The sequence below is a fragment of the Humulus lupulus genome, chromosome 2 (genome assembly GCF_963169125.1).
Source record: "Humulus lupulus chromosome 2, drHumLupu1.1, whole genome shotgun sequence".
Lineage (NCBI taxonomy): Eukaryota > Viridiplantae > Streptophyta > Magnoliopsida > Rosales > Cannabaceae > Humulus > Humulus lupulus.
In genome coordinates this window covers 170,154,077-170,179,759 of record NC_084794.1, presented here as the reverse complement: position 1 = coordinate 170,179,759, position 25,683 = coordinate 170,154,077, and the positions used below count along the sequence as shown (strand labels likewise).

Here is a 25,683-nt window from a genome sequence, read left to right as displayed (position 1 = left end):
GAAGGGGTCGGGCCGCGGCATAGTTCTTGGTGAGTCGCGGCCCTTCGAAGCTGATGTGTGCTGAGGAAGGAGGGCGGGCCGTAGCATGGTCTGAGTAGGGCAGCGGCCCTTAGCTATTTTTCGGCATTGGGAGGTCTCTGATTGGGGCCATGCCATGGCATGGGTGGCTAATGCCACGGCCCTTAAGGGATTTTGGGATTCTAGGCTTGGGAATTTAACCTAGGATGCTCGGGATTGAATCTTTTATCATGTTTGGTGAAGTTCAAGGTTCCAGAGACTAGAAATTTGTCTAGAATCTCATTTAAGATTGTTGATGGTATCCTTTATCTTGGTTGTGACTAGGTTCTAAGCTAGGGCTCAGGGATTGGATCGCGCTCAAGGAGCATCGCTCGTAACTAGTTCACTTGGAAGCCAAAGGTAAGAAAACTGTACCTGGTTGAATATCTGTAATGGGACTAAGGGTTCCCTATTGTGTATGCTTGAAAAGATGGTATTATGCCATGCAAGCTAATTAGTGAACCAACGGCCTAAGGGTGCCAAGGGTTACACTAGCACACAGGGCGTGGCTTGGCCACTGGTAGCCGAGGACAGCTTAATATGCACTGAGCTCGGTTTAAGCGGGCCGGAGTCAGTGGGATAAACAGAGGGTGCGGCCTAAGTTGTCGGCCCTGATTATTATGTGATAAGATTGTTATAAGTGATTGATTGCATCCATGATTCTAAATATATGCTGAATGATTAAAGTGGATTATTTGATGAGAGTTCATGCTTAGTGAATTTACTATCTGTTGTTATTGTTTGTGTTGCACATCATGTTTTCTTGCTGGGCCTTGGCTCACGGGTGCTACGTGGTGCAGGTAAAGGCAAGGGAAAACTTGATCAACCTTGATTTGGAGAGCTCTACAAGCGGAATGTACATGGCCAACTGTTTAGCCGCCACGGTTGAGGTTTAGGTAGGGACGCGAGACCCAGAAATTGTTCATTTTGCCTTAGTATGGTTGACAGATGTCTGTATTTTTGGGAGTCTGTAATCCAACTTTTAAACTCTGTTTCTTTTGGGATCCCATGTATATAACTGCTTAATTATATAAAATGAAACTTTTGAGACCAAAACCTTTTTAACCCTAGCTCATACATGTTTAGTTACACGTTTTTAAATTAATGACTTGATTAGCAAGTCTTGCACCTTTATAAGTACACAATGTAGCGGTCTTGGCTATCCAGAGCGTTACAGTGTTTAATGTCAAAAGAGTAGTTGTCAAACCAGACTGCCAATCTCAAAAGTTGGACATTTGTCGTTTTGCTCTTTTTTAGACCAATCATTCCTTTTGACGGGGCAAAGTCCGTTTCTACCAAGAAATGATGACTTATCAGATGGAATTCAAATTTTGTAATACCCATCTTTATCGCCAATAATTCTTTTAGGGTAGAATGATAGTGGAGCTGAGAGTCTTTGAAGTGGCCACTCTTGTATCCACATATTTTTATTTTCCTTATCTTGTCTTGTTCAAGTAGGACAACTCCCCAATACCGATCACTAGCGTCTGTTTGCAAGATTCTTTTTCCATCAGAAGAAATCTGCAAAGGTGGTAGTGTCTGCATTATCTCCTTTATTTTTTTGACTGCTACAGTTTTCTCTTGTGACCATGGTGGAGTTTTCTTTTTAAGCATGTCACTGAGTGGTCTTGTCATTTCTGAAAGTCGCAGGACAAAATCTCGTAAATAGTTTACAATTCCTAAGAACTGTTGTATTTGGACCTTTGTGAGTTCTTTTCAGGAAACTTTAACAATTATTGGGCTATGTGAGGTTGGGCCTCATATTGGCCTTTAATAAACTTCATCCCCAGAAAGTCAATTTGGGCTTGTCCAATGATCATCTTCTTTTCGGATAACATGACCCCTTGGGCTTCTGTGAGAGAGATGAACTAGGCTAGTAAACTGTGATGGGTTTGTTCATCTTGTGAGAAGAGCAATATATCATCAATGCAGATCAGGGCCTTATCTAGAATGGGGTCGTAGATTTTATTCATGGCCTTCTAGAACAGTGATGGGGTTGTTTTGAGACCAAAGGGAAGGACAGTCCACTGATAGTGGATATTTGGAATGTAGAAGGTCATTTTGGGCCTATCTTACTATTTGATACCCAACTGTCAAAATCCCGCCTTTAGGTCGAATTTTGAAAATATTTGAGCCTTTGACAGACTTGCGAATAGGGAATTTTTTTTTTGGGAGGGGGAATTTATCATCTGCCAAAAATTCCTTCTGGGGCTTGTAATTGATGACCAACCTTTGTTTTCCCCGAGCCTGCTCTGATCTTTTATTGACGTAGAAAGCATGGGATGCCAATGAAGAGGTGGTTGGTCCGATCAATCCTTGTTGTTTTAGTTCTTTGCATTCTTCAGTTGCCATTTTCTGATGCTCTGGGTTCATGCCTAGGTGACTGATAAGTGAATTTTAGATTCACTTATTAGTTTCATTTTATATCTAATTTGTAGGTGTCTAGGTTGTTTTGTTTGGTTTTATGCTTGTGTTGTGTATGTGTAGGGTCCAAGGCGAAGTGGTGCGAAGTTCGTACGAAACGGGAGTGAAACGGAGAAAAAATGAAAAAAATTGTGAAATAGGGTTGCAGCCCCTTGTTCTAGCGCTACAGCCCTGTCCTGGAGAATCAGCATTCCAGAATTTGTCCAGACACTGCAGCGCCATCATCAAGGGATGCAATGCAATTTCTGACTTGAATTAGGGCTGCAGCGCCTGACTGTTACAGAGGGCATGTATTTGGCCTTCCAGAAGCGCAACAACACCTGTTCGAGGGGCAACGGCGCTTGGATCCGTACGAAAAATTTAAGTTACGAATTTTGAAGGGAAAAAGAGGTCTTTTTGAGGGGTTATAAAAGAAAAAGCATAATTAGGGTTCTAATTACGTTTTGGAGGAGATTAGACCGGGGATTACATGCTTGGAAAGGAAAAAGGAGGCTAGAATTCATCAACATCACCATCATTACATCTAGTTTCTTTCTTCCTCCTTTTATTTTAGTTTTTAATTATGAACAACTACATTGTGATTGTGTTTAAGTTTGTAATGGAGAACTAAATTCCTTTTGTGCTAGAGTAATAGATGAATCTATTTTGATTATTGAATTAAGGTTTTTATTATTATCTTTATGAAGTTCTTCTTGTTTGTTCATATCTTCTTGATTTAATTTTCTCATATTAATGTTTGGCCATCATTATTGTGAATTGAGATCTAGGGTTTATGCTTGAGAAAGATAAACTTAGATTGGACATAGGAAGATTTGACATAGAGTGATTGTGAGATTGAGAGATTCCTTGAACTCTATGAATTTGGCTTAGAAGAATGTTTGCTTAATGAATTCTGTATTAATTAATAGCGAATAGAGATATCATATTGATTAATTGAGATTAATTGCATATATGCTTGAGAAAGATAGATGCATTGTATTAGGATTCTAGAAATTACAAATGAGGAGAACTAATTAGGATAATAAAGAAACCATGGTTCATAATTAATATAGTGAAATCATTACTCTAGTACATTTATCTTTTATCTAATCACTTTCCAAGATCATTAGCTTCCATTATTTTGCTAGTGCATTTTCTTTATTTTATTGTTTGAGCTATTTGTTGAATTTTCTAATTAAAATTATAGACTTACAAAGTTATAGTAATTGGTGAATTAAATATTTAATCCCTGTGGGTTCGACATCCTTTAAATTAAAACTATATTGAAATACACCGTACACTTGCGGTAGAAAATTTTGTACCAAGTTTTTGGCACCGTTGCCGGGGATTAAAATTAATTTTACTAATATTGAAACTTTAAGTCTTGATTTTTAATTAGATTTTAATTTGTTTTGTTACTAACATTATAGATTGTGCTTGTATTCTCAGTATATGGGAAGGAATAAGAGTTCTACACCTGTTGAGCCTCTGAATCTTGAAATTGAGCACACACTCCGTCAGTTGAGAACTAAGAAAAGGACTGAAGAGCTTTATATGGACAACAACGGGGTGAACAACAATGGTGACAATGGCATTAATAATAATCAACCAACAGCTGGTGGGGCTCTACTTAATCCAGCGCACCGGGCAGTGCGTGACTTTTGCATGCCCGTTGTGAATGAAAATCTCAAATCCAGCCATTGGTGCCAGCAACTTTGAACTGAAACCTAGACTAATCAATATGGTGCAACAAAATCATTTTGGGGGTTTAGCTACTGAAGACCCTAACATTCACTTGGCCATATTTCGGGAGGTATGTGCCACAGTGAAGATGAATGGCGTGTTTGATGATGCCATCAGATTGCATCTCTTCCCTTTCTCTTTGAGGGATAGAGCCATGAGTTGGTTGTAATATTTGCAGCCTGGAACAATTACAACATGGGATGAGATGGCAAGAAAGTTCCTGATTAAGTTCTTCCCTTCTTCCAAGTCAACCCAATTACGCAGTGATATTGGGCAATTTCAGCAATTAGAGGAAGAACCATTCTATGAGGCTTGGGAAAGGTTTAAGGACTTATTACGACGTTTCCCACAGCACGGTTATCAAAATTGGATGCAAGTTTAGATTTTCTATCAAGGGTTAAATGCTCCAACACGAACAGTAGTTGATGCTGATGCTGCTGGGGGTGCTCTATTAGCCAAGACAGTTGATGAAGCCTTCACTTTGATGGAAGAAATGGCAACCAACAGTTATCAATGGCCCAATGAGAGGTCAGGCCCAAGGAAAGTTGCTAGGTTATATGAAGTTGATCAGATGACAGCCATGCATGCCCAAATTGCTGCTTTACAAACCTAAATGGTTGCTCTGTCAGCGCAGAATAATCCTTTGGTTATGGAGAGTGTAGCAGCAGCTGCTACAATGCAAAGGCAAGATATGAGTCCAGAAGAAGCCCAATTTATGGCAAACCGTTCTTTCACCAATAACTACAGAAGCAACAACATGCCTAATTATTATCATCTAGGATTGCGTAACCATGAAAATTTCTCTTATGCTAATAACAAAAATGTGCTGCAACCACCTCCGGGATATAATTCTCAATAGCAACAAGAGAAAAAGCAATCATTGGAAGATATTTTGGGCACTTGTATTATGGAGTCTAACAAAAGGTTTGGAAAAAATGAAGCAAGATTCGACAATATAGAAACCCATATGACTCACATGGGTGCTTCAACGAAGAAAATTGAGACTCAAGTGGGCTAATTAGCTATTGCTGTGAATTCTAATCAGAAGGGAAGTTTTCCTAGTGACACTGTGGTAAATCCAAAGGAATCATACCAAGCAGTTTCTTTGAGAAGTGGTAAGGTGCTTGATGAGGGTAATGTTCAAGAATGTTCAAAGGAGAAAGTTGAGCCAATGGTACAAGAGGTAGACAAGGAAGATCAAGCCAAGAAGCAGAGTGTAAGTGACAAGATTGGCATGAGAAAAGATAGCCTTCCAATGTATCAACCTCCCATTCCTTACCCTCAACGATTTCAGAAGAATAAATTAGATAAACAGTTTGCAAAGTTTTTAGAAATCTTCAAAAGAATTCACATAAACATTCCATTTGCATATGCTCTTGAGCAAATGCCAAATTATGTGAAATTCATGAAAGAAGTCATGTCAAAGAAAAGAAGATTAGAAGACTTTGAAACTGTGAAGCTAACAGAAGAATGCAGCGCCATCTTACAGAAAAAGTTGCCTCAAAAGGTGAAAGACCCTGGCAGCTTTACTATACCATGCACTATTGGAGGTTCATCCTTTGATAAGGCATTATGTGATCTTGGAGCGAGTATTAATTTGATGGCACTTTCAATTTTTAAGAAGTTGGGGGTAGGAGAGGTGAAGCCCACTACCATTACTCTTCAATTAGCAAATCAGTCACTTACTTATCCTAGGGGAGTGATTGAAGATGTATTGGTTAAGGTGGACAAATTTATTTTTCCCGCTGATTTCGTGGTATTGGATATGGAGGAGGACCATGAAATCCCCATTATTCTTGGTCGTCCATTCTTGGCTACTAGAAGAGCTCTTATTGATGTACAGGGTGGTCATCTGACATTAAGGGTTAATGAAGAGGTTAAATTCAACATATATCAAGCACTAAAGCAGCATGACAACACAAGCACATGTCACCGTGTAGATTCTATTGAGGTAGTAGTAGAAGAGACAATGAGAAAAGAATTATGTGGTGATCCTCTACAACATTGTCGTAATTCAAGTATTACTCAATCTGATTTGAAGAAGGTGAATGGTAAGTTTGTGGGTGATGAAGTGGCTGAATGTGTGATGGCTCTTAGTGGTATTCCTAGTGCTAGTGGTATTAAAGTTGAAGAAACTCTTTGTCAAGCTAAAGAAGGTGAAGTTGAGAAGGAAGTGGTGGAAAAGCAAGATTTGAAACAACTCCCAAATCATTTGCGCTATGAGTATCTAGGAGAGAATTCCAGTTGCCCGATGATCATTTCATCAAAACTCTCGGAATGTGAAACTAAAAAATTGCTAAGGGTTTTGAGGAAATATAAATATGCAATAGGATGGGCAATTTCAGATCTGAAGGGAATAAGCCCAACTGTTTGTATGCACAAGATTCTGTTTGATGAGAATTACAAGCCCTCCATTGAGAATCAAATAAGATTGAACCCAACCATGAAAGAAGTGGTGAGGGCAGAAGTTTTGAAGTTGTTGAATGCTGGGATTATTTATGCTATTTCTTATAGTAGTTGGGTTAGTCCTGTGCAAGTTGTACCCGAGAATCAAGAGGATGACAATGTTCTGGAGAATATAGAGGGGCCAATGAATATGGATGTTCCTTTGGCTATTGGTGGTCCAATTGATCTTAATATGCAATACTCGCATGACATGATGCACTATATTGTTCAACAAAACATAATAACTCATAACTATTTGGCTGCTCGGGGGGAATATGAGCATAACCAGGTTGATCAGCTAAATTTTTTGGTGGCTCAGTGGACATTAAACAAAGGACAGACTAATTATTTCGCTTATCCTCCTCCGTTTCATGGGACACAAGAACCACCACCACCACCTCCTCCTTATTAGCGAGCATGGACTGTTTGTAAGTTTTCTTCCTTTTCTTTGTAGTTAAACATTAGGGACAATATTTGATTTAAGTTTGGGGGAGGGACTTTACGAAAGCTTTTTTTTATTATTATTTTAATTTTCATTTTGTTAATGTGTTTAGAGTCGGGTTGTTGTGAGTCATGTTTGAATCAAACCAATAATAAAAATTAAGGATACGTAATGAATGTTATGTACATAAAGTTAGGAAATAAAACCACTTTGCATCTGTGTGCTTGATTTTTCTGCTGCCATGATTGACTAATATATGAGAAAGGATTGAATTTTTTTCCATGATTGTTAAATTCGTGCTAATTGATTGTGTTATGCGTGTTAAATGGGATTTGTGGAAAGATTTGGTTGATTGCTCTAGAATTTGTGTTATTTGTTATTTGAGATGAAATCATAGATAATGTGTGCGTAAGAAGAAGATGTAGGCAATTTTGTTTGGTCCATTTGAGCCTTTCTAGCCAACCTGAGAAAAAAATTGTATCTTTAGTCACCGTAATTGAGCCTAGGCCTATTTGTTGTTTGAAACCCTAAATTGTTGAAACTTAATGAAAATCTTATCAAATATCCTAACCAAAATAATATCATGAGCATACAAAGATAATTTGGGATGAGGTTTTGTAATGGAAAGCATTTTGGGTTTTCAAGAGAGGAAAAGATGAATGAGAGAAAGTTTCTTCTTGAAAGAGAAAAAGAAAAAAAAATTATCATGGAGATACACTCCCTTAAGGAAATATATTGTATACACAAATTTTGGGGGAGTGAGCTTTGAAAAAAAAAAAAGATGAAAAAGAAATATATTTAAAATAAAAAAAGAAGAAACGAAGAAGAGAAAATATATATATATATACATACCTCATTCATGTCAATGTTGTTCAATGTGGGTGTTGGGGATTTATGTGTATATGGTTGTTTGAGAGGTTAGTATGCTTATGGTGTTAGTGCCTAAGTGACTTTCTTATCTATCTTACCTAAGTCATACATTGTAAGTCATTAAAGTCCTATTGATTCTTAAGCATGCGTTGTTTACATTAGTGGAGAATAATGAGTAATGCAAACTTATGGAATAATATTGATTGTGGTATGATTGTGAGAATTTGATGTGCATAACTATGTCAATTGCTTGAGTTTTAATCATTATGGTAAATAGTTAAAGGATGTGAATGATGATTAGTTGATTATGGCAGGCAGTGGTTGAGATTAAAAATCTGGATTGTGTTGTTGGGAAATTTCTGAAGCTTTATGTAAGCATGGTATTCAGGAAATTGAAGCTTGAATGTTATTGTTGGTTTGATTCGCGTTGTGTGAGTGTGTTTAGTTGTCTATGTTTAGTTGTTGTTTAGTGTATGTTTTGAGTCGTTACTCGAGGGCGAGTGATTGTCAAGTTTGAGGGAGTTTGATAAGTGAATTTTAGATTCACTTATTAGTGTCATTTTATATCTAATTTGTAGGTGTCTAGGTTGTTTTGTTTGGTTTTATGCTTGTGTTGTGTATGTGTAGGGTCCAAGGAGAAGTGGTGCGAAGTTCGTTCAAAACGGGAGTGAAACGGAGAAAAAATGAAAAAAAAATTGTGAAATAGGGTTGCAACCCCTTGTTGTAGCACTGCAGCCCTGTCCTGAAGAATCAGCGTTCCAGAATTCGTTCAGGCGCTACAACGCCATCATCAAGCGCTGCAGCGCCTGACTGTTACAGAGAGCATGTATTTGGCCTTCCAGTAGCGGAACAATGCCTGTTCGAGGGGCAACAATGCTTGGATCCGTACGAAAATTTTAAGTTACGAATTTTGAAGGGCAAAAGAGGTCTTTTTGAGGGGTTATAAAAGAAAAGGCATAATTAGGGTTCTAATTACATTTTGGAGGAGATTAGACCGGGGATTACATGCTTGGAAAGGAAAAAGGAGGCTAGAATTCATCAACATCACCATCATTACATCTAGTTTCTTTCTTCCTCCTTTTATTTTAGTTTTTAATTATAAACAACTACATTGTGATTGTGTTTAAGTTTGTAATGGAGAACTAAATTCCTTTTGTGCTAGAGTATTAGATGAATCTATTTTGATTATTGAATTAAGGTTTTTATTATTATCTTTATTAAGTTCTTCTTGTTTGTTCATATCTTCTTGATTTAATTTTCTCATATTAATGTTTGGCCATCATTATTGTGAATTGTGATCTAGGGTTTATGCTTGAGAAAGATAAACTTAGATTGGACATAGGAAGATTTGACATAGAGTGATCGTGAGATTGAGAGATTCCTTGAACTCTATGAATTTGGCTTAGAAGAATTTTGGCTTAATGAATTCTTTATTAATTAATAGCGAATAGAGATATCATATTGATTAATTGAGATTAATTGCATATATGCTTGAGAAAGATAGATGCATTATATTAGAATTCTAGAAATTACAAATGAGGAGAACTAATTAGGATAATAAAGAAACCATGGTTCATAATTAATATAGTGAAATCATTACTCTAGTACATTTATCTTTTATCTAATCACTTTTCAAGATCATTAGCTTCCATTATTTTGCTATTGCATTTTCTTTATTTTATTGTTTGAGCTATTTGTTAAATTTTCTAATTAAAATAATAGACTTAAAAAGTTATAGTAATTGGTGAATTAAATATTTAATCCTTGTGGGTTCGACATCCTTTAAATTAAAACTATATTGCAATACACCGTACACTTGCGGTAGAAAAATCTGTATCAGTGACTTGCCTTGGTAGGGTTAGTGTCTTCATTGAGCTTGAATGGTAAATTGATGAAGAACTAATGATTTTTCCATAGAGGGCGTTCACATTTTTGGAGGAACTCGGCATGACTTGTGGCACAAGAATTTTCTATGAGTCATTGTCCGGCCTTGGAGAATGGATCAGGAGGCATGAGAAAGTAGTTTGGTATGGATTCCCATGGAGCAAAATGTTGTTTGTAGCCAAGGCCACCAGGAAGGATTCATAAACCCTTTTTCTTGGTGTAGACATCAAAACCAATAATTAGATCCTTCCGTGGTAATTTTGAGCCAATTACTCTATGAATGATAGAGCATCCTGAGAAGAATTGTAATTTAATTGGTTTACTGATGAGCTCTATACAGAAAATGCTTCCATTTGCAGCATGGAATAATTGTTTTTCTTTCCTCCAATATTCTGGAGGGAGAACATCAGGGTTCATAATATAGTATGATGCTCCTGTATCGAAGAAGGCTGCTACTTTGACTGGCCGAGCATATTTTGTAGAGACGATCTGCATGGAGATGATTGGTGATGGCTGTATTGTGTTGATAGCTGCCATGTGGTAGAATTCATCTGAAGCCTTCTGTTGTTCGAATGCACAGAGGGACTTTGGATTTATCTCATCATCAGTAGAAAAGATGGATTCTAGGTCATTTTCTTCGAGAGATATGCCAGTTTCTTATTGAATGTGAGAGATTAGTTTGGCAGTTTTCCCTTTGGGACATTGTTTGGCATAATGTCCTTTGTCGCCACAGATGAAACATATGTCGAACTTCTTCCTGAAATAGCGCTTCCTTCTTAGAAACTTGAATGAGCGACGTCCTTTTCCCTTTGAGGATTTAAAGGTCTTAAAGTTTTAAAACCTTTTGCTGTGTTTCCTTTTTTCTGGAAGACAAGAACATACTGATTCTTATGGGCATTTGATCCGCAGGTCCATTTGGCTGCAAACCTATCCGAGCTTCTTGGATTGTTTCATGAATTCTTGGATAAATTTGTGCTAAGAGCACATCTTTTCCAATGCCTTTAGAACTAGCTAATAGATTTCTCCAATCGTAGCATCAACTAGGGTTCTTCCTGTTCCTAAGAGAAGTCTGAAGGTTTCTTCTCCTAGTGGTTCTGGTATGGAAGATAGGAAAGCCTGTTTTAGATTTGGATCATCAATTCCACCTATTTGGTAGAACCGTTGAGTCATGTTTTTGTAATGCTTCTCCAAATGTCTCTTATCCATTGAACAACATTTTAGTTTAAAGAATTATGCGTGTAGTCTTTCAGTGACTTGAGTGTCTTGTCCGCAGAATTCAACGTACAGATAGGTCAGGGCATTGGTATAGATGGAAGTTGTAAAAACGTCATCTGTCTGTAATCGCCCAGACTTGTCCACCAGTCTTGTAGGGTGCCTATAAACGGGAGACAAAGTTGAGGAGAACCGTTCCTGTCTGTGCTTCTGTTCTTTGTGATTCTAGGCTGAGCCAAGCCTGAAACTTTTGGAACATTTCATGCCATTTTGATGGCAGGAGGTCATCTAAAGTAAAACTTTGAAAGTTTAAACTTTTACTCTTTCGTTTTTAGGGAACATGTGGTGTTGATTCATTTCCACTTTCGTCTTCACTTGTGATAATTGGTTCGGTCTGTGAGTTTGATTCAGCAGATTGAACCATCAAATGTGAAATTGCTCCATCGTCATCGCTGGATAAGTTTTCACTGGATAGACTTTCGAGATCACTAGGTATAGTATCATTAGAAGTTGAACTCATTTCTTCAGACCAATCATTTGAAGAATCTTCTGAACTAGCTGAAGAGCTTTTATCGTCTGAGTCTGTTTCTTTTTCTGCGATGTGGAGAGTGCTTGTATGTCGAATCATTTGTGACAGAGGATTTGTGGCTGGATGAACCATAAGTTGCTTGAGTTCGCCTGTCGGTTGGCTTGGTGATTCTTTCTTCTTCCCCTTTTTTGTCTTCTGTTGTTGGTTTTCATCAAGCATGTGTCTCAGTCTTACAACAGGGTCCTCTTGCACAAATCCAGTAATAGAAAAAGGTTGGGAGGTCATTGGTATTGTAGCAAACTGCCAAGGGACCGGCATCGTAGTTATCTCGAACGGGGACGGTGTTCCCAAATAGCTAGTTGAAAGAGCCTTTGTCAATTCTTGAGGGATTCATATTGAGTTTTAAGGCTCTTCATCTCGGCTTCTTTTGCCAGGAATATTGGCATCGAGACTGAGTTTGCTTTAATGATGGCTAGAAGCTCTTCATGAATCTGTTGAATCTTTGCAGTGAGTTTATCGATGACAATAATCTTAGATTGTTTTACTGCCGTCTCTATCTGGTATTTTGTAACTCGACTTGCTTTAAGACCTTGTTTTGGGCAATCATATTTTCTGATTGCTAGTTGAGAACTTCGACTGGAGATACTTTTTTGAGAAACCCATCCACGTTCCCGGTTGTGGGGTTTTGAACCTTTGGTTGGTGAAAGACCGTACCTTGGTCGTCTTGTTTGTCAAATTTCTTGAGAGGAGGAAAATCTGACTCATAATCAGTAGTAGTCATCATACATACTTGTGGAATTTGTTGGAACTAATTTTGAGCATGAAAAGCTTCTCCATGATGTTGCATCCATTTTGATGTTTTTTTGTAGCATGGCAAAATTTTTTGTTGAGGAGCCGAAAGTGGAGGCTCTTGGGAGCCTGTTGGAGGAAGCTCAATGTCCCATCCAGTTGGTTCTGGAGGAGAGTTAGGTAAGTCTTTGGGAGCAGAATATTTGACTATATAGTCAAACTTTCCAGAGGATTGGCCTAACAATCATATTCATTTTTCTCCTTGATCTAGCTGTTGCTTAAGTCGTTTTCTTGAGCTAGGACGTCGCTTTCGCTTTGGGAGGTCTTCTTCTATATTTAGGCAGCTTTTGTAGTCGCAAACATCCCAATACTTATGTCCATCCGAAGATTCAAAAGCATAAATAGTCGTAAAACGTGGTTTTTATATATACATGCATAGTTTTTATAGTTTATATAAATAACATTAATATTTTTTTTTACTTTAAGCACTATCCATATCCACATAATAATGAAGATACGTAAAAATAAAATAAAAAATTCACTCTTGCAAAATGTATAGCTTTACATATATCTTTAAAATAAATGGGTATGTCCAATTCATTTAAATTTTGGACGCTATTTAGCTTAGATTTGAATTTTCTGCCCAATAAATTTTCAAACAATTAAAAAGATAAAGTAATTGAAAATTTTGGAAAGAAAAAATAAATAAAAAGATATTTTTATGAGCAAAGTTACTGCAACGCATTCTTTTATATATAAAATATATTTTTATGAGAAAATTTCCAATTCGGTACCGTTCATAATTCATTTACAATTTTGATTGATTTATAGTATTACTTAATTAATTAGTTATTTTATTTTATTAAATATTATGTTATCTTATTAAAAAATTGTGCAAAAATTTAGTACATGCGAATAATTTAAAAATATTTATTTTATTTTATATTTTAATCCACAATTATATACTATACGGAAAATTCTTTAGTCGTGGTTTTTGCCCCTACCGGTAAGGGTGTTTCTATTTTTAGCACATGAATAAAATATAATCGATTTTTTTATATGACGATATACACTATAATTATAATAGACATCTTACCAATTTTCAGGAAATTTCAAATAAGTAACGATGCTAAAAAAAACTTCAAAATAATTAGTTTCACGTGTGTATAAAACAAGCTTAAAAATAACCTATTTTTGTGTTTTCGATACATGGATAAATTATAATCCAAATTTTTTTATATGATGACATACAATGTAGTCATTTAGAATCACCACAAATTTTTGAAAAATTCTAAATAATTTAAAGAACTTAAGTAAGAAACTTGTTTTATACGCATATGAAATGAGTTATTTTGAAACTTATTTTCAGTACCATAAATTATTCAAATTTTCAAAATACTGGTGGAATGTCTTAAATAACTATAATGTATACCGTCATATATAAAAAAATTTGATTAAAATTTCTTAATGTGCCAAAAACAGAGGCGCCCCACCCCACCGGTGAGGCAAAATGCATGCCCCCATCCTTCACTTTGAACCCTATATCATAGTCGTCCCCTGTAATATACCATTGTTTAACTCATGTTACATTGCACATTGAACCCAACTACTGAACTTACAATCCATCCTCAACAAGTGAAAGTAAAGCAAAATGTCTAGAATAAAGAGAAGTACATAAATACCGTATCCATATTTATTACCCTTTTTTTTTCTTTTTCTTTTCTTTCAGGTGATAGGAAAAGCATCAAAATCCTTTAAGCTCAGCCAACTATGTTGGCACCCGCGCAAAGGACGATCCCTTGCCTCCCCTAGCTTTTTCCTAAAACACTAGCACAAGTACAATAAAACAAACCCAAATAATGATAGGATCATATCTACTATAGTATCTACGACTCGTTTCTCTGCTCAAGTAGGCTCTGAGTGTTTGAACCACTGCCCCAAGCCCTCTCCTTCCAAATATTCTCCACTTCCTCAAATGTCAATCCCTTCGTCTCAGGCACATAACAACTCACAAACACAAATGCGATCACTGCTATACCAGCAAGAATCAAGAATGTAGGACCGGTCCCCAGAGCATCAGCTATTGAAAGGAATGACTGGGCTACAATCAAATTCGAAACCCAATTTACCGTTGCAGACATACCTCCGCATATCCCACGATATGCTTCGGGATATATCTCTGAGTTCACCGTCCAAGGCACAGGTCCCATTCCAGGTGAGAAGAAAGCAATGTAAAGTGCTAAACCTATGACTGCAAACCAACCAGAGAGTCCACCTGTAGAACCAGACGAACCAAACAAAAAGGACCCTGAGAGGATGAGAAGGGATACAATTACCCCAGCTAAACTTGAGAGGGCCAACTTCCTTCGTCCTGCATAATCAATAAGGTATATTCCGAGAATTGAACCCGCAGCATTCATCGCAGCAACAATCAACGACAGCAAAAGAGCTAACTGGTTTGACTTGAACCCAGCCATCTGGACAATAGTTGGGCTGTAGTACATGACCGTGTTGATACCAGTAAATTGTTGGAAAGCCTGAACAACCACAAAAGTTTCATCAATTTACCACACAATTTCATAAGAATCAACAAAGATCACACTACCAAGAATACACTTGACATATAAGCTGACATTAATATATTTGGATACAAAACATTGAGGGTGGCAGGTAAAAGGATCATCGAAGAAAATATTATAAACCCAAACTTGCCAAAAGATCTTTACTGCTACCATTCACTTAGGAACAACATCTTATAAACAATTTCATATGTTTCAAATATTTTTCAAATGTAGTCCAACTAACTAAACAATGCATTATTAAAAATAATGAAATAAATAGCTGGTTCCATTAAAGAGTGAATCATGATGCAAATTGACTAGTTAATATTAACAATGGATGTAGGTAAAAACCCTCATTTCAGAAAATGAGGATATTGAAGTCTTGATCTAACCTGAAGTCCGGCACCAGCTAGAAATGCAAGTCTGATTTCCTTTCTCTTAAAAACATCCAAGTACCTAACATCTCTCTTCTTTTGGCGTTCTTCCTCCAACTGAGAGTTTAGGTATTCTACTTCATCCTCTAAACGAGAAATGTCATAAATTTTTGAAAGTACAGAAATCGCCTCAGTTTTTCTGTCCTGTGGATTAACATCTAACCATCAAAATCACTACAAACAAAAAGCCCAAAGAACATAAATTTTAATTGAAGAAGTAGATGGGATGATCCAAGAACTTCATTACCTTCATAAAAAGCCATCTGGGGGACTCTGGCATAAAGAGCATGAGAACAAATTGGATCACAGCTGGCACGCCCGCAACGCCAAGCATCCATCGCCAAGTGCCAGGAACCTGCATGTCAAGTAACTGAATAATGGTTAAAACAGAATAAAGGAAAATAACTTTAGACAAAAAAAATTAAAAGCAAGAAGCACCATATGTACAGATAAAATTCCAAGCCAGAGAAAATAATTCCTAGTATTTTTTAATCAAAAAGTTCTAATATGAAAACTGTGCAGAAGTTATTTTTTGATGTTAGTGACGGGTTATGATCTCTTAAAACTAAATGAATTGTATCAATAAGTACTATTGCACTAAATAAACATCTCCACGCACTTCTATCTCCACATGAGTACTTGGAAAACAATATAGATACATGAGACTTCCCAAATTAATAAATCTATATGTTGTTTTATTAAAAGTAGCAAAAATAAAAATAAATTAATAAAAATGAGAAAACTTTTCTTATTATCATTTTACCATCAGAAGTAGACAATTTTGAACGAAATTTACCAAGAAAGTTTGTTAAGTAATTGATGTATTGTTAACTATTAATATAATGGAATATGTACTACCCCAATAAAAAGAGATGAAATAAAGCACAGCAAACTAATAACTTGCTACTAACAAAGCAATTTTTGTCATCTATATTAGGCGGGAGAGAACAGAAGAGATTCCTTATTGATGTTTCTCAGTGAGAAATCTTATAAGAGAAAGCCCCAAATTCTATCTTGTTGCTCCCCCTTCAAAGCTGCAAAATTGAAAACCTTTCATGCCAGTAAATATATATGAGAGGAGCATTAAATAAAATCTTTTTCTGCAAATAAAATTTGTACAAAATGGAGAACAACTCCTAAGATATCCAATTTAGAGTTTTGTTGGGGAATGAATTTAAACATATGGTTGGCTGCCCACGATAGAAACGAAAATATATATAGGTAAAGAGACAAAAGTCGTTATTTTCCATCAGCAAGTTTCAAATATGCAATTACTAATGAATGATACTTAAATCCAAGTTGAAAATTAACTATATAAAAAAGCGTCTGCTCTAAGGGCCACTGTACAACTTCACCAGAAGATTCATGCTGGGTTCAAACTAAAAACAGCTCACTTCAAAATCTTATCTAACAAACGAAGAAAGCACAAGTATACACCATCATCTAGTTCAAGTATTATGTACTGTTTAACAGAATGCCACCACAACAGAGTCAGAAATTAAATAATTTGAAGGAAAATATTTTAATCCAAATTGCTACCCAAAAAATATCTATAATAAAGATAATAAAAACACTATTTCTTTTAAGGATTCCAGTGAAAGCTAAAAACAAAATTTTGTTAGCCAAATAGCAGTAACTTCCTCAGGAGGACCCCACCCAATAAATAATAATATATAAATATATATCAACCAAAAGAACAAGAATTATCTAACCTCAGTGAAAGCAAGATTTACAAGGTACGAAAGAAATTGTCCACCAGTAATCATAAGAACATTCATTCCCACTAATCCTCCCCTTATTTCCGATGGTGATGCCTCTGCAATATAAACAGGAGCAGTAACAGATGCTACGCCAACACCAAGTCCAACAAGTAGTCGGCCCAATATGAGAATATAAGGATCTGGTGCAGCAGCCATTACAACAGATCCAAGAGCAAAGACAATATCAGCAAGAACAGTGGCCCTCTTACGTCCATAAGCATCATTAATCCAACCTCCTGCTGATGCTCCAATCATGGCACCAACCAACGCCATGCTCACAATTGATTCCTGTCACCACAAAAAATCAGATATATTCAAAGGAAGAAAAGGTTCATAGTATCAAAATCATCTCCCGGAAGTAACATGTACTAACAAAGAGATAAGTTCAATAACAACCACCACAACATAGATGCATAGCTCCAAATATATCACCATCATCACCACACCCGACTATTTGGGATGACCCCAACCATCATATTATCTATATAATTTTTTTCTCTCAAACTGTTCTTTTCCCCCAACTCTGTGTTCATAAAAGTATAGTTTTCCTTTGTTTTTCACTTCTATAAGAAAACAAATAGTAAGACTTCGTAATGTCCTACCAAAAATGAAAGATTTATGGGTAAAAGCTCGTACCTGTAGAAAACTACTTTCCCTAACAGCCACAAAATCATCTTTGATGTATAAAAGTGCTCCAGATATGACACCTGCAGTTACCAGTTTCATGAGAAAATAATTTCAAAACCCAAAAAGACAGACAAAGAAAAATGAAGGGATGCATAAAAGACTATAGACGAATACAGAAATGTGATCACGAAGATGCAATTTCTAACTAAACTCCCGAAACACCGTTCCTTACCATTCTATCTTAGACTTGAGCATAAGAATTTCGATTAAAATAAAAATAAAAAATCCAGGACCGAGTGATTCAAATTTAGAGAAAATGATCAAATTAAAGGAAAACTGGAATGTTTTGTTCAGCTCTGTAGAGGCACCATGTTCGAGCAAACAAAAGGGGTCATAGCTAAATGCTTGGAAGATTAACACAGTAACAATCCCATTCCTTTATTGATTTTAACTGTTAGAAACTACATTTCTTCCAAGATCAAGCATGTATGTATGCTACAAATTTATACATAAACGAATATACAAAGATATGCAGAGCATAATAAACCCTTATCTCCTTAATTATATTAAAGATATAAATATATTTAAATGGAATTATCCCCAAAGATTAAGAGCAAACAACCAATACAGCTTATCTTTATATAATTTATTTACAAAATTATTCCTCAATTAAATAAATATAGACAAAAAAAAATGATGCAATAGTTTCTCACATTTAATAAAAACATGATCAAACCTTTTTAGTTAGACGATCCAATCAAGAGCAAAACTCAAAATGGATTATAATAATAATAAAAGAAAAGAAAAAGATGAATAATATAATCCCTATACTTTATATATATGGATGATGGTGAAGTAGAATACCAGTATCGTAACCAAAAAGCAGACCACCGATCCCAGCAACCACAGTGAGACCCATAATATAAGGATTCTTCAAAAGTGGTATTTTTCTCTCTGGGTACATATCCAAATACCCAGAGCTTCCTGGTAATGTCTCGATCGTCATAATTCCAGAAAAATAAAAACAAATGAATAGCTAAAGATCTCACTCTTCGACTACACTGAAATCACCCAGAAATAAAACAATATATATGTGTGTGTGATTTTCTTTTTCTTTCTCAAATCCAAAAATGTTAAAGTGAAATTCCAGATGAGACTTGATCAAAAAAGAAATTCCAGATGAAATATTTTCATAGAATTTCACTTCCAGTCCAACTGAATGAATACTCAGAACCAATCCCAGCTGAGAAAAGGTAGGTCTCGGCCGATTAAGCAAATTCAAGCTCTCTTTTTTCTTATAAAGTTTGGAGAAGATATAGGTAAAGCGGAAAGAAAAGGTAGGAGAGAATTGAGGTTGTTTTCTGTTGAAGACAGCTGAGAGGCCTGTGAACGGAAGGAGGCCAGGCAATGGACAGGTTGGAGTTGGTGATGAGAGTTGAGAGAGAGGGAGGAGGACAAATATAAAAGGGAATTAAAAACTGATTGGATTGGGTGTTCTCACAAAGTAACCGTCTATCCCTCACAGACTCTCGCTTTGTGTGGAAAACGAAAACTGTTCAGAGTCAAACGGAAATTTGGGATGGCTGTCACTGTGTGTGCAGAATACATAATATCTGTGTGAATGTGTATCACGTGCTATATTTGGCAGTTGTGATATGTTAAAAGAAAGGCAATAATTTAAGTAAAGTTGTCGTGCACCGCTCCGCTTCTTAACCTAATAACTACACATTTTATATTTGGGATTTTTTTTTCTTTTGAGAGAAAATATTTCGGATTCAATTACCCAATTTATCAATATTTTGTGTAATGTTATAATTAATTAAGTAATAATTTTTCTCTAAAAAAAAAATCAAGTAATACTTTTCCTTTTTTTTTATTTATAAAAATAGTAATAATTTTCTTAATCAATTTTATAGGTATTATTGCTATATTGTATGTAAAACTTGACTTCTTATCCATCTTATTTCATAAAAATGTCTACCTGTTTATCTCATTTCTCTCTCTAACACAACCATTATTACTTTCTTACTCACAAAGCAGAAAGCACACCCATAAAACTAAAATCACACTTCCCCAGTCGCAAACATCATCCCACTTATTCTTGTGGAAAAAAAAATCATACACGTTTATAGTAAAAAAGTCATGAGTAATTTTCTTGTCACTTTATCTAGTGTTGTATGCATGTTAGAATCAATTTGAGAAATTTTATGTTCAATGTGTTTAATTTTCTGCATTTTTTTTTGTTCTTGAGAAGTTGTATTATGGATCTGCGTTTTCTTAATGATGTGTTAACGATGTGTAATATTCTCATTTTGTTTTATGGGTATTTTGGTAATTTTAACTTGTGAGGGTAATTTTGTAATTTAATACTCTTGAGAGGTATTTTTATAATTTTTTGAAATTATGTATTATGTGATTATATGAATATACTTATGTGATATTAATATTAGTGTAAGATAATTTACATTGAAAAATACCGAAAGTGCTCGAGATATGTGTTAAGCGACGAATTACGGTTTCCTTCAAGTACTAGGGGATTTATTGTCAATAATTGTTAAAAGAGGGGTCATAATGGAATAAAGATAACTTATGGGGAATAAGCTAATTATGGATTATGAAAACTAATAGTTTAGTGGGGAATTACTAAAAAAGGTTTAATGAAATTGTTAGAATGACTTAGATCAATGGTAAGATGGTAATTTGGTGATAGTGAGACATTATAAATAGAAAGTGAGAGACTAGGGTTAGGGTTAAGACTCAAAATTTGAATTTGGTGGCTACTCTACACATGATCAAATGAGAGAACTCTCTCTCTCTCTCTCACACCCTCTCTAGACTAGGGTTCAGGATCTAAGGAAGAAGAATGATGAGGATCTCTTCATATATGTATGGATCACTAGGCACTCATGTGGGGACTCATTTAGGATGCTTTGGGACAAGATTTTCAAGGCTTAGGTTGTTGCACATGATCTTGGTAAGAACTTCTCATACTTTTAAAGTTTGTTTAATAGTTCTTGAAGCTTTGAGTTATGTTAATGGTAGATTTGATTAGAAAGCATGATAGGTTGGGATGATTGGTTTTATGTGCATGTTAGAGACTACGTTTTTTACATATATTGGTTAGAAACATGCTAAGGTTAAATTTATTAAGTTATGATTGCTAGTTTTGAAGATTGGAAAGATAGCTTGGGGAAGAAGAAGTTTTGTTGCAAGAGAATGTTAGAGTTATGGAGTTAGGGGTTGCTCATGAATTTTTTGGTATTATATAAATCTCTAAGAATTGTATGATGATATAGAGGGATTCCATACAAGAAAATTGCAAAAATAATCGTTCAAATCATATTTAAATTGAGAGAGTTATGGTTGTTCAAAGAAAAGTCGCGATTTGAGATTTCTCCGTTGGGCGCGACTGCGCCCAAGGGGTAGCCCAACCGCGCTACATGCCCAGAAATAATGTTTTTTTTTCTTCATATTTTGATGCTTTTGGTTAGGGCTTTGATGGTATAGTTTAAGGATTTTATGTTTGGGGATTTTAAGACTTTCTTAAGGACACTTTAAGTGTGATTGGGTCTTAGGAAGTATAAGATTTGGTTCATGACCTTTGGTTAAGTTATGAGTCTCTAAAAGATATATGTTGTATGTTTTGGATTTAGGACTCGGCAAGGCACTTGAAGGGAGGTGATTGTGTCCCTGCTGGACCTAAGGTGAGAAGACTGGTCACTGTAACATAGGGTGTGCGTTTGAGTGTACAAGGTTTCTATATGTGTGATTTAATGGTTATAATTGTTCATGTAGCGTCCCAAAGTAGCGTCCCAAATTTTCTAATAAGGCTTAGGGTCTTGATTAGCGTGCTGGGAGGGCAATAATTGATTTAATTATGCTAATATGTGAATTAAATGATTATGTGATTAGAAATGTATGTGTTAGGTGAATTAAATTTGCATGTGGGCCCCATTTGATTGTTAGGGGCATATTTGTAATTTTAGCCCGTTGAGGGCATAAATGTGATATATGTGTATATTGTGATTGATACCACGAGAGAGTGGTGATATATTTGTGATGCACGATTTGAGATCGTCCGAGGGAGCAGTTTAGCTAAATAATTACACCTATAAGATCTCATTTATATAAGTCTATATGTATGCTCCCTATTGCACAAAATAACATACAATAGAAAAACATAAATACATACATAGAAGTGATTTTCATACAAAGATTCATAAATACAACAATAAAATCCTTAGAGTACTTACGAGATGCGTAGTGGAACAATGACTACACCCTTTGGATTCTCTAATCTTTTGTCCTTGTTGAATGTTAGGTATTACAAGGAATCCAAACTGCTTTGAAACAAAACCACAATCTTCCAAGTCTTTCTCTAAAACAACCTAATGTTTGTGTGGGCAAGTCTCAACACATGAGAAGATATTTCCTAGAGAGAAAACTAAGAGAGAGTGGGTGGCTAGGTATAGAATATTAGTAGTGAAATTTTACCTTGTCAAATTCAGCCTTTTTTTAATACATTCTATAACACTAGTATATACAGGCAATTAGCTAGGACATAAAATAGGTTTTAGTTACCCATTTTATTTTAATTATTTAATAATTATAATTATTTAAAAACTTGTCAAAATAAACTAATTATAATTTTGACATTTATTTAATTCATTTTATTAATATTAATACTAATTTATCAATATTAAAAAAATTGTCTCAATTGGCTATAATACTCTCTTTTTGAGACTTTGCAATAAAAACCTCAAAGTTTCTTCTATTTCTTTTCTCACAAAATATCAATAAATAATTTAACACTATTTATTTTCATTGACCTAGTCAATGTGATATTTTTATAATTAATAATTAAATTAATTATTCAAGACTACTAGGTTCATTTTGATAATAGATGACATGGGGACCATCGATCTATGAACTCAAGCTTCAATAAGTTACCGTGAGTTTATTTATAACAAATAATTTCACTACATTATTAATTCATCGTGACTCCATTATAGACTCAGAATTGCACACTTGAATTCATAGAACGTTTTACACCAAATGTAAATAAGTTATCCATTGATATAACCATAATCGTCATTCAATCATCTATAGATGATCTACTAATGAGACAGGTGCAAATTACTGTTTTACCCCTCATTGGTATTTTATCCTTAACTCCCACTAAGTTCCTTGTAAATGATATTTCCGTAAATTTAATTACAGAATTGAGTACTCTATCATTTAACACTTGAACCAAGCTATAAGTAAATCATCATTTCACTTCTTAAACAGAAGCTATAGATTTCATATCTATGATAAACACTCCCACTCAATTATACTACCAAATCTCCAATATGTAAATATGAGCTAGTTCGTAGGATAAGCTGGTAACGAACAAATCAAAAGACTTGAATAATACAATTAGCAGAATATTAATCACTCATAACTAAGATTGAATTGACCTATGGTCAACGCTGTGATATGATTAGATTAGATAATAACGATACTTACTTATCTTGTAAATAATCAATATCGGTCCAAACCAATGTAACAAAATACATCTGATCTTATCTTCATGGTCAATATCCTGGATATGACATCACACCAGATATGTAAGTAGATCTTATCGTAGATTACTCAATCAGTAAAAATCTAGTGTACTGATTTAATCTTAGGACAAAATGCTTTTGAACACATAATAACAATTATAATCAACTGTGACCGAGTCACTATAATTGTAAATATACATATGTTCAGGATTTTATAAACGTTTATATTAATAATAATTAATCATGTAATAAAACATGTAAACAACGCAATTTGATTGAACAAAATAATGTCTACTACTTTATTGATAATGAATGAATTACATAAGAAATGTGGTTTTATAAGGGCATAAAACCCAACAACAATGGGGTTGAATACTCGGCTCGAGAGGAGCCTGGGGGTATTTTGGAAATATAATATGTGTTCAGGAATTATCAGGTAACGGGTAGTAACTTAACAATTATTTGGGCATGTCGGGATTAAGTGGGGATTATAGGAACACTCAAGGAAATAGAATGACATGGCAAATGATGGGATCACCCTTAGAGGCATTAAAGGATTTAGAATGGGCTTAAGGGTATTTTGGACTTTTTGGCAAAGGGATAAACATGGCTTGGGATGCTGAGACTCTAGAATGAGTTAGAAGGAAACAAAAGGAAATTCCCAACTCTCTCTCTCTCTCTCATACTCGGCTTACTCCCCCTCTCTTTGGGTGCTTGGAGTTTGTTGAAGAAACTTGAGGATTCAAGGCTAGAACTTGTGAGGATTGAAGCTTGAAGACTTGGGGAATTAGCTCAGTCCGGATTTATAACAGAGGTAAGAAATCTGGTACTGAATTGTCTGAGTTTCTGCTGTAATTTTTGGTATGATTGCTTAGGTTCAGGTCTAGTTGATTTTGAGTGTTTGATGAGATTAAGGAAATGTTTCTGGTTTGTTGTGGTACCTAGGCTGCATGGATAGAAAATTTAGGCTCAATTTTGGGTTTAATTGGTGTTTGGGGTGAGAATTAATGGTTTAGGCTTAGGGAAAAACGCAGAGAAAATGGTGGTTTATGGGTTTCGGAGGCCCGAGCCGCGGCCCTGTTCTTCAGATGTCGCGGCCCACGTGTTTGAAGAGGCTAGAGAAGCCTCTGGTTTGCCCAGGCATCGCGGACCTAGGGGCATGCTGCGGCCCGCGTCCTTCAGCATAAAGAATTATGCTCTCTGACCTGTAGGCACGCCACAGCTCTAGAGGGCATGTCACGACACAAATTGGAAAGAAAAGGGAAACTAAGGTTTTAAGCTCAGGAATTTGAATGTTAAGGCTCGGGAAGGATTCTTCTACTCGGTTTAGTGGAATCCAAGGTCTCGGAGGCTAGATTAATATTTCGAAGTTATTTACTGGTTTAAGGCTTGATGGATGATTGTTATAAATGTGTTGTGACTAGCTTTTCAACGAGGCTCAAATTAGGGGACTGATCGCATTGGCTTATCAGCTCAGGACACAAGTAAGAAAAATGTTATACCCGTAGAGCAGAGCACGACCCTGTTGTTTATATTTCAGTGTGCGAACCTATTGTTTATGATTAATATATTTGTGGATATATGGGATTATTATGCTATGCTATGCATGTTTGTGAGTGAACGACGAAGGTCGGGGACGGCGAAGGCCGAGAACGGCATGAAGCCGAGTACGGCGAGGGGCTAGGATCGGCGTTGAGCATGTTGAGTGCAGGCCGCTAGGGTGAGACCCTCCTAGGGTGTAGAACCACCCTCTTGGTGAAGATCGCGAACCCATGGCCTGGTAAAGTGTCTGGGATGGCGTAGGCTGCTATGTGTGTTAGTCTGTTGATTGTTTTGTTGTATACTATGAATTGTTATGTTATATATTATACGTTGAGTTTTCTTGCTGGGCTTCGGCTCACAGGTGATCTATGGTGCAGGTAAGAGCAAAGGGAAGGTCAACCAACCATGAGTACAAAGAGTGTGGAGCGACGGGTACATGTTCGGCCTACCTGGCTACCACGACCAGGGTTATTTTGCGAAAAGTCCTATGTTGGTTTGTTTTGTCGCTTAGGTCAATCGCATGTATATTTTGAGTTGTAATACATTTTCTAAACATTATTTTTATTGGGATCCCAACTGTATAACTTTTTATGATTTCAATGAATGTCCAAATCTTTTTCATTTATGTTGCTAAACAAGCTTAATTTTTATTTAGTCACACTTTGAACCTAAAACCTCAATTAGCAATAGCTCACTTAGTAATGACTCTAAGGTAGTAGGGCATTAAAACTAGGTATCAGAACGTGACAAGGTTTATGGTTCCTAGAGATTGATCGAACATGTACGCACGCTGCCAGTGACAAGCTCGACTCAAGGTTGGTTGGTAATTAATGAGTTAT

General features: G+C 35.8%; 2 protein-coding genes and 1 long non-coding RNA gene across 4 annotated transcripts; 2 read left to right on the top strand and 1 right to left on the bottom strand.

Annotated features, from left to right (window-relative positions):
* Positions 1–4,201: 4,201 nt before the first annotated feature.
* On the top strand, positions 4,202–4,816 carry LOC133814923 (uncharacterized). Its single transcript, XM_062247826.1, has 3 exons — positions 4,202–4,273; positions 4,382–4,559; positions 4,623–4,816. Exons 1-3 carry the CDS (start codon positions 4,202–4,204, stop codon positions 4,814–4,816), a joined length of 444 nt encoding a protein of 147 aa, XP_062103810.1.
* A 9,229-nt stretch (positions 4,817–14,045) lies between these two features.
* LOC133818708 (inositol transporter 1) lies at positions 14,046–19,347 on the bottom strand. Of its 2 annotated transcripts, none has more exons than XM_062251740.1 (6): positions 18,621–19,347; positions 17,766–17,836; positions 17,082–17,417; positions 15,617–15,739; positions 15,328–15,513; positions 14,046–14,911 (listed from the first exon to the last, which is right to left on the bottom strand). In XM_062251740.1, the coding sequence occupies exons 1-6, from the start codon at positions 18,760–18,762 to the stop codon at positions 14,261–14,263; spliced, it is 1,509 nt and encodes a 502-aa protein (XP_062107724.1). In that variant the 5' UTR covers positions 18,763–19,347; the 3' UTR covers positions 14,046–14,260. The 2 variants fall into 2 exon arrangements, with proteins under 2 accessions (XP_062107724.1, XP_062107725.1); XM_062251741.1 differs by having other exon boundaries at positions 15,617–15,724; positions 18,621–19,346.
* A 1,183-nt stretch (positions 19,348–20,530) lies between these two features.
* LOC133816408 (uncharacterized) lies at positions 20,531–21,831 on the top strand. The gene is made up of 2 exons (XR_009885217.1): positions 20,531–20,730; positions 21,410–21,831. It is a non-coding gene; the product is annotated as an uncharacterized LOC133816408 (long non-coding RNA).
* The last annotated feature ends 3,852 nt before the right edge of the window (positions 21,832–25,683 follow it).

Bases quoted from the DNA above. Each gene is read 5' to 3' on its own strand.
- LOC133818708 (XM_062251740.1), bottom strand. From the start codon at position 18,762: ATGACGATCGAGACATTACCAGGAAGCTCTGGGTATTTGGATATGTAC. The intron at 17,837-18,620 runs GTATTCTACTTC...TGGTAACTGCAG, and splicing joins GCTTTTTGGTTACGATACTG to GTGTCATATCTGGAGCACTT. The intron at 14,912-15,327 runs GTTAGATCAAGA...GTGGTTGTTCAG, and splicing joins TAGCTGGTGCCGGACTTCAG to GCTTTCCAACAATTTACTGG.
- LOC133814923 (XM_062247826.1), top strand. From the start codon at position 4,202: ATGGTGCAACAAAATCATTTTGGGGGTTTAGCTACTGAAGACCCTAAC. The intron at 4,274-4,381 runs GTATGTGCCACA...TAATATTTGCAG, and splicing joins ACTTGGCCATATTTCGGGAG to CCTGGAACAATTACAACATG. The intron at 4,560-4,622 runs GTTATCAAAATT...CAACACGAACAG, and splicing joins ACGACGTTTCCCACAGCACG to TAGTTGATGCTGATGCTGCT.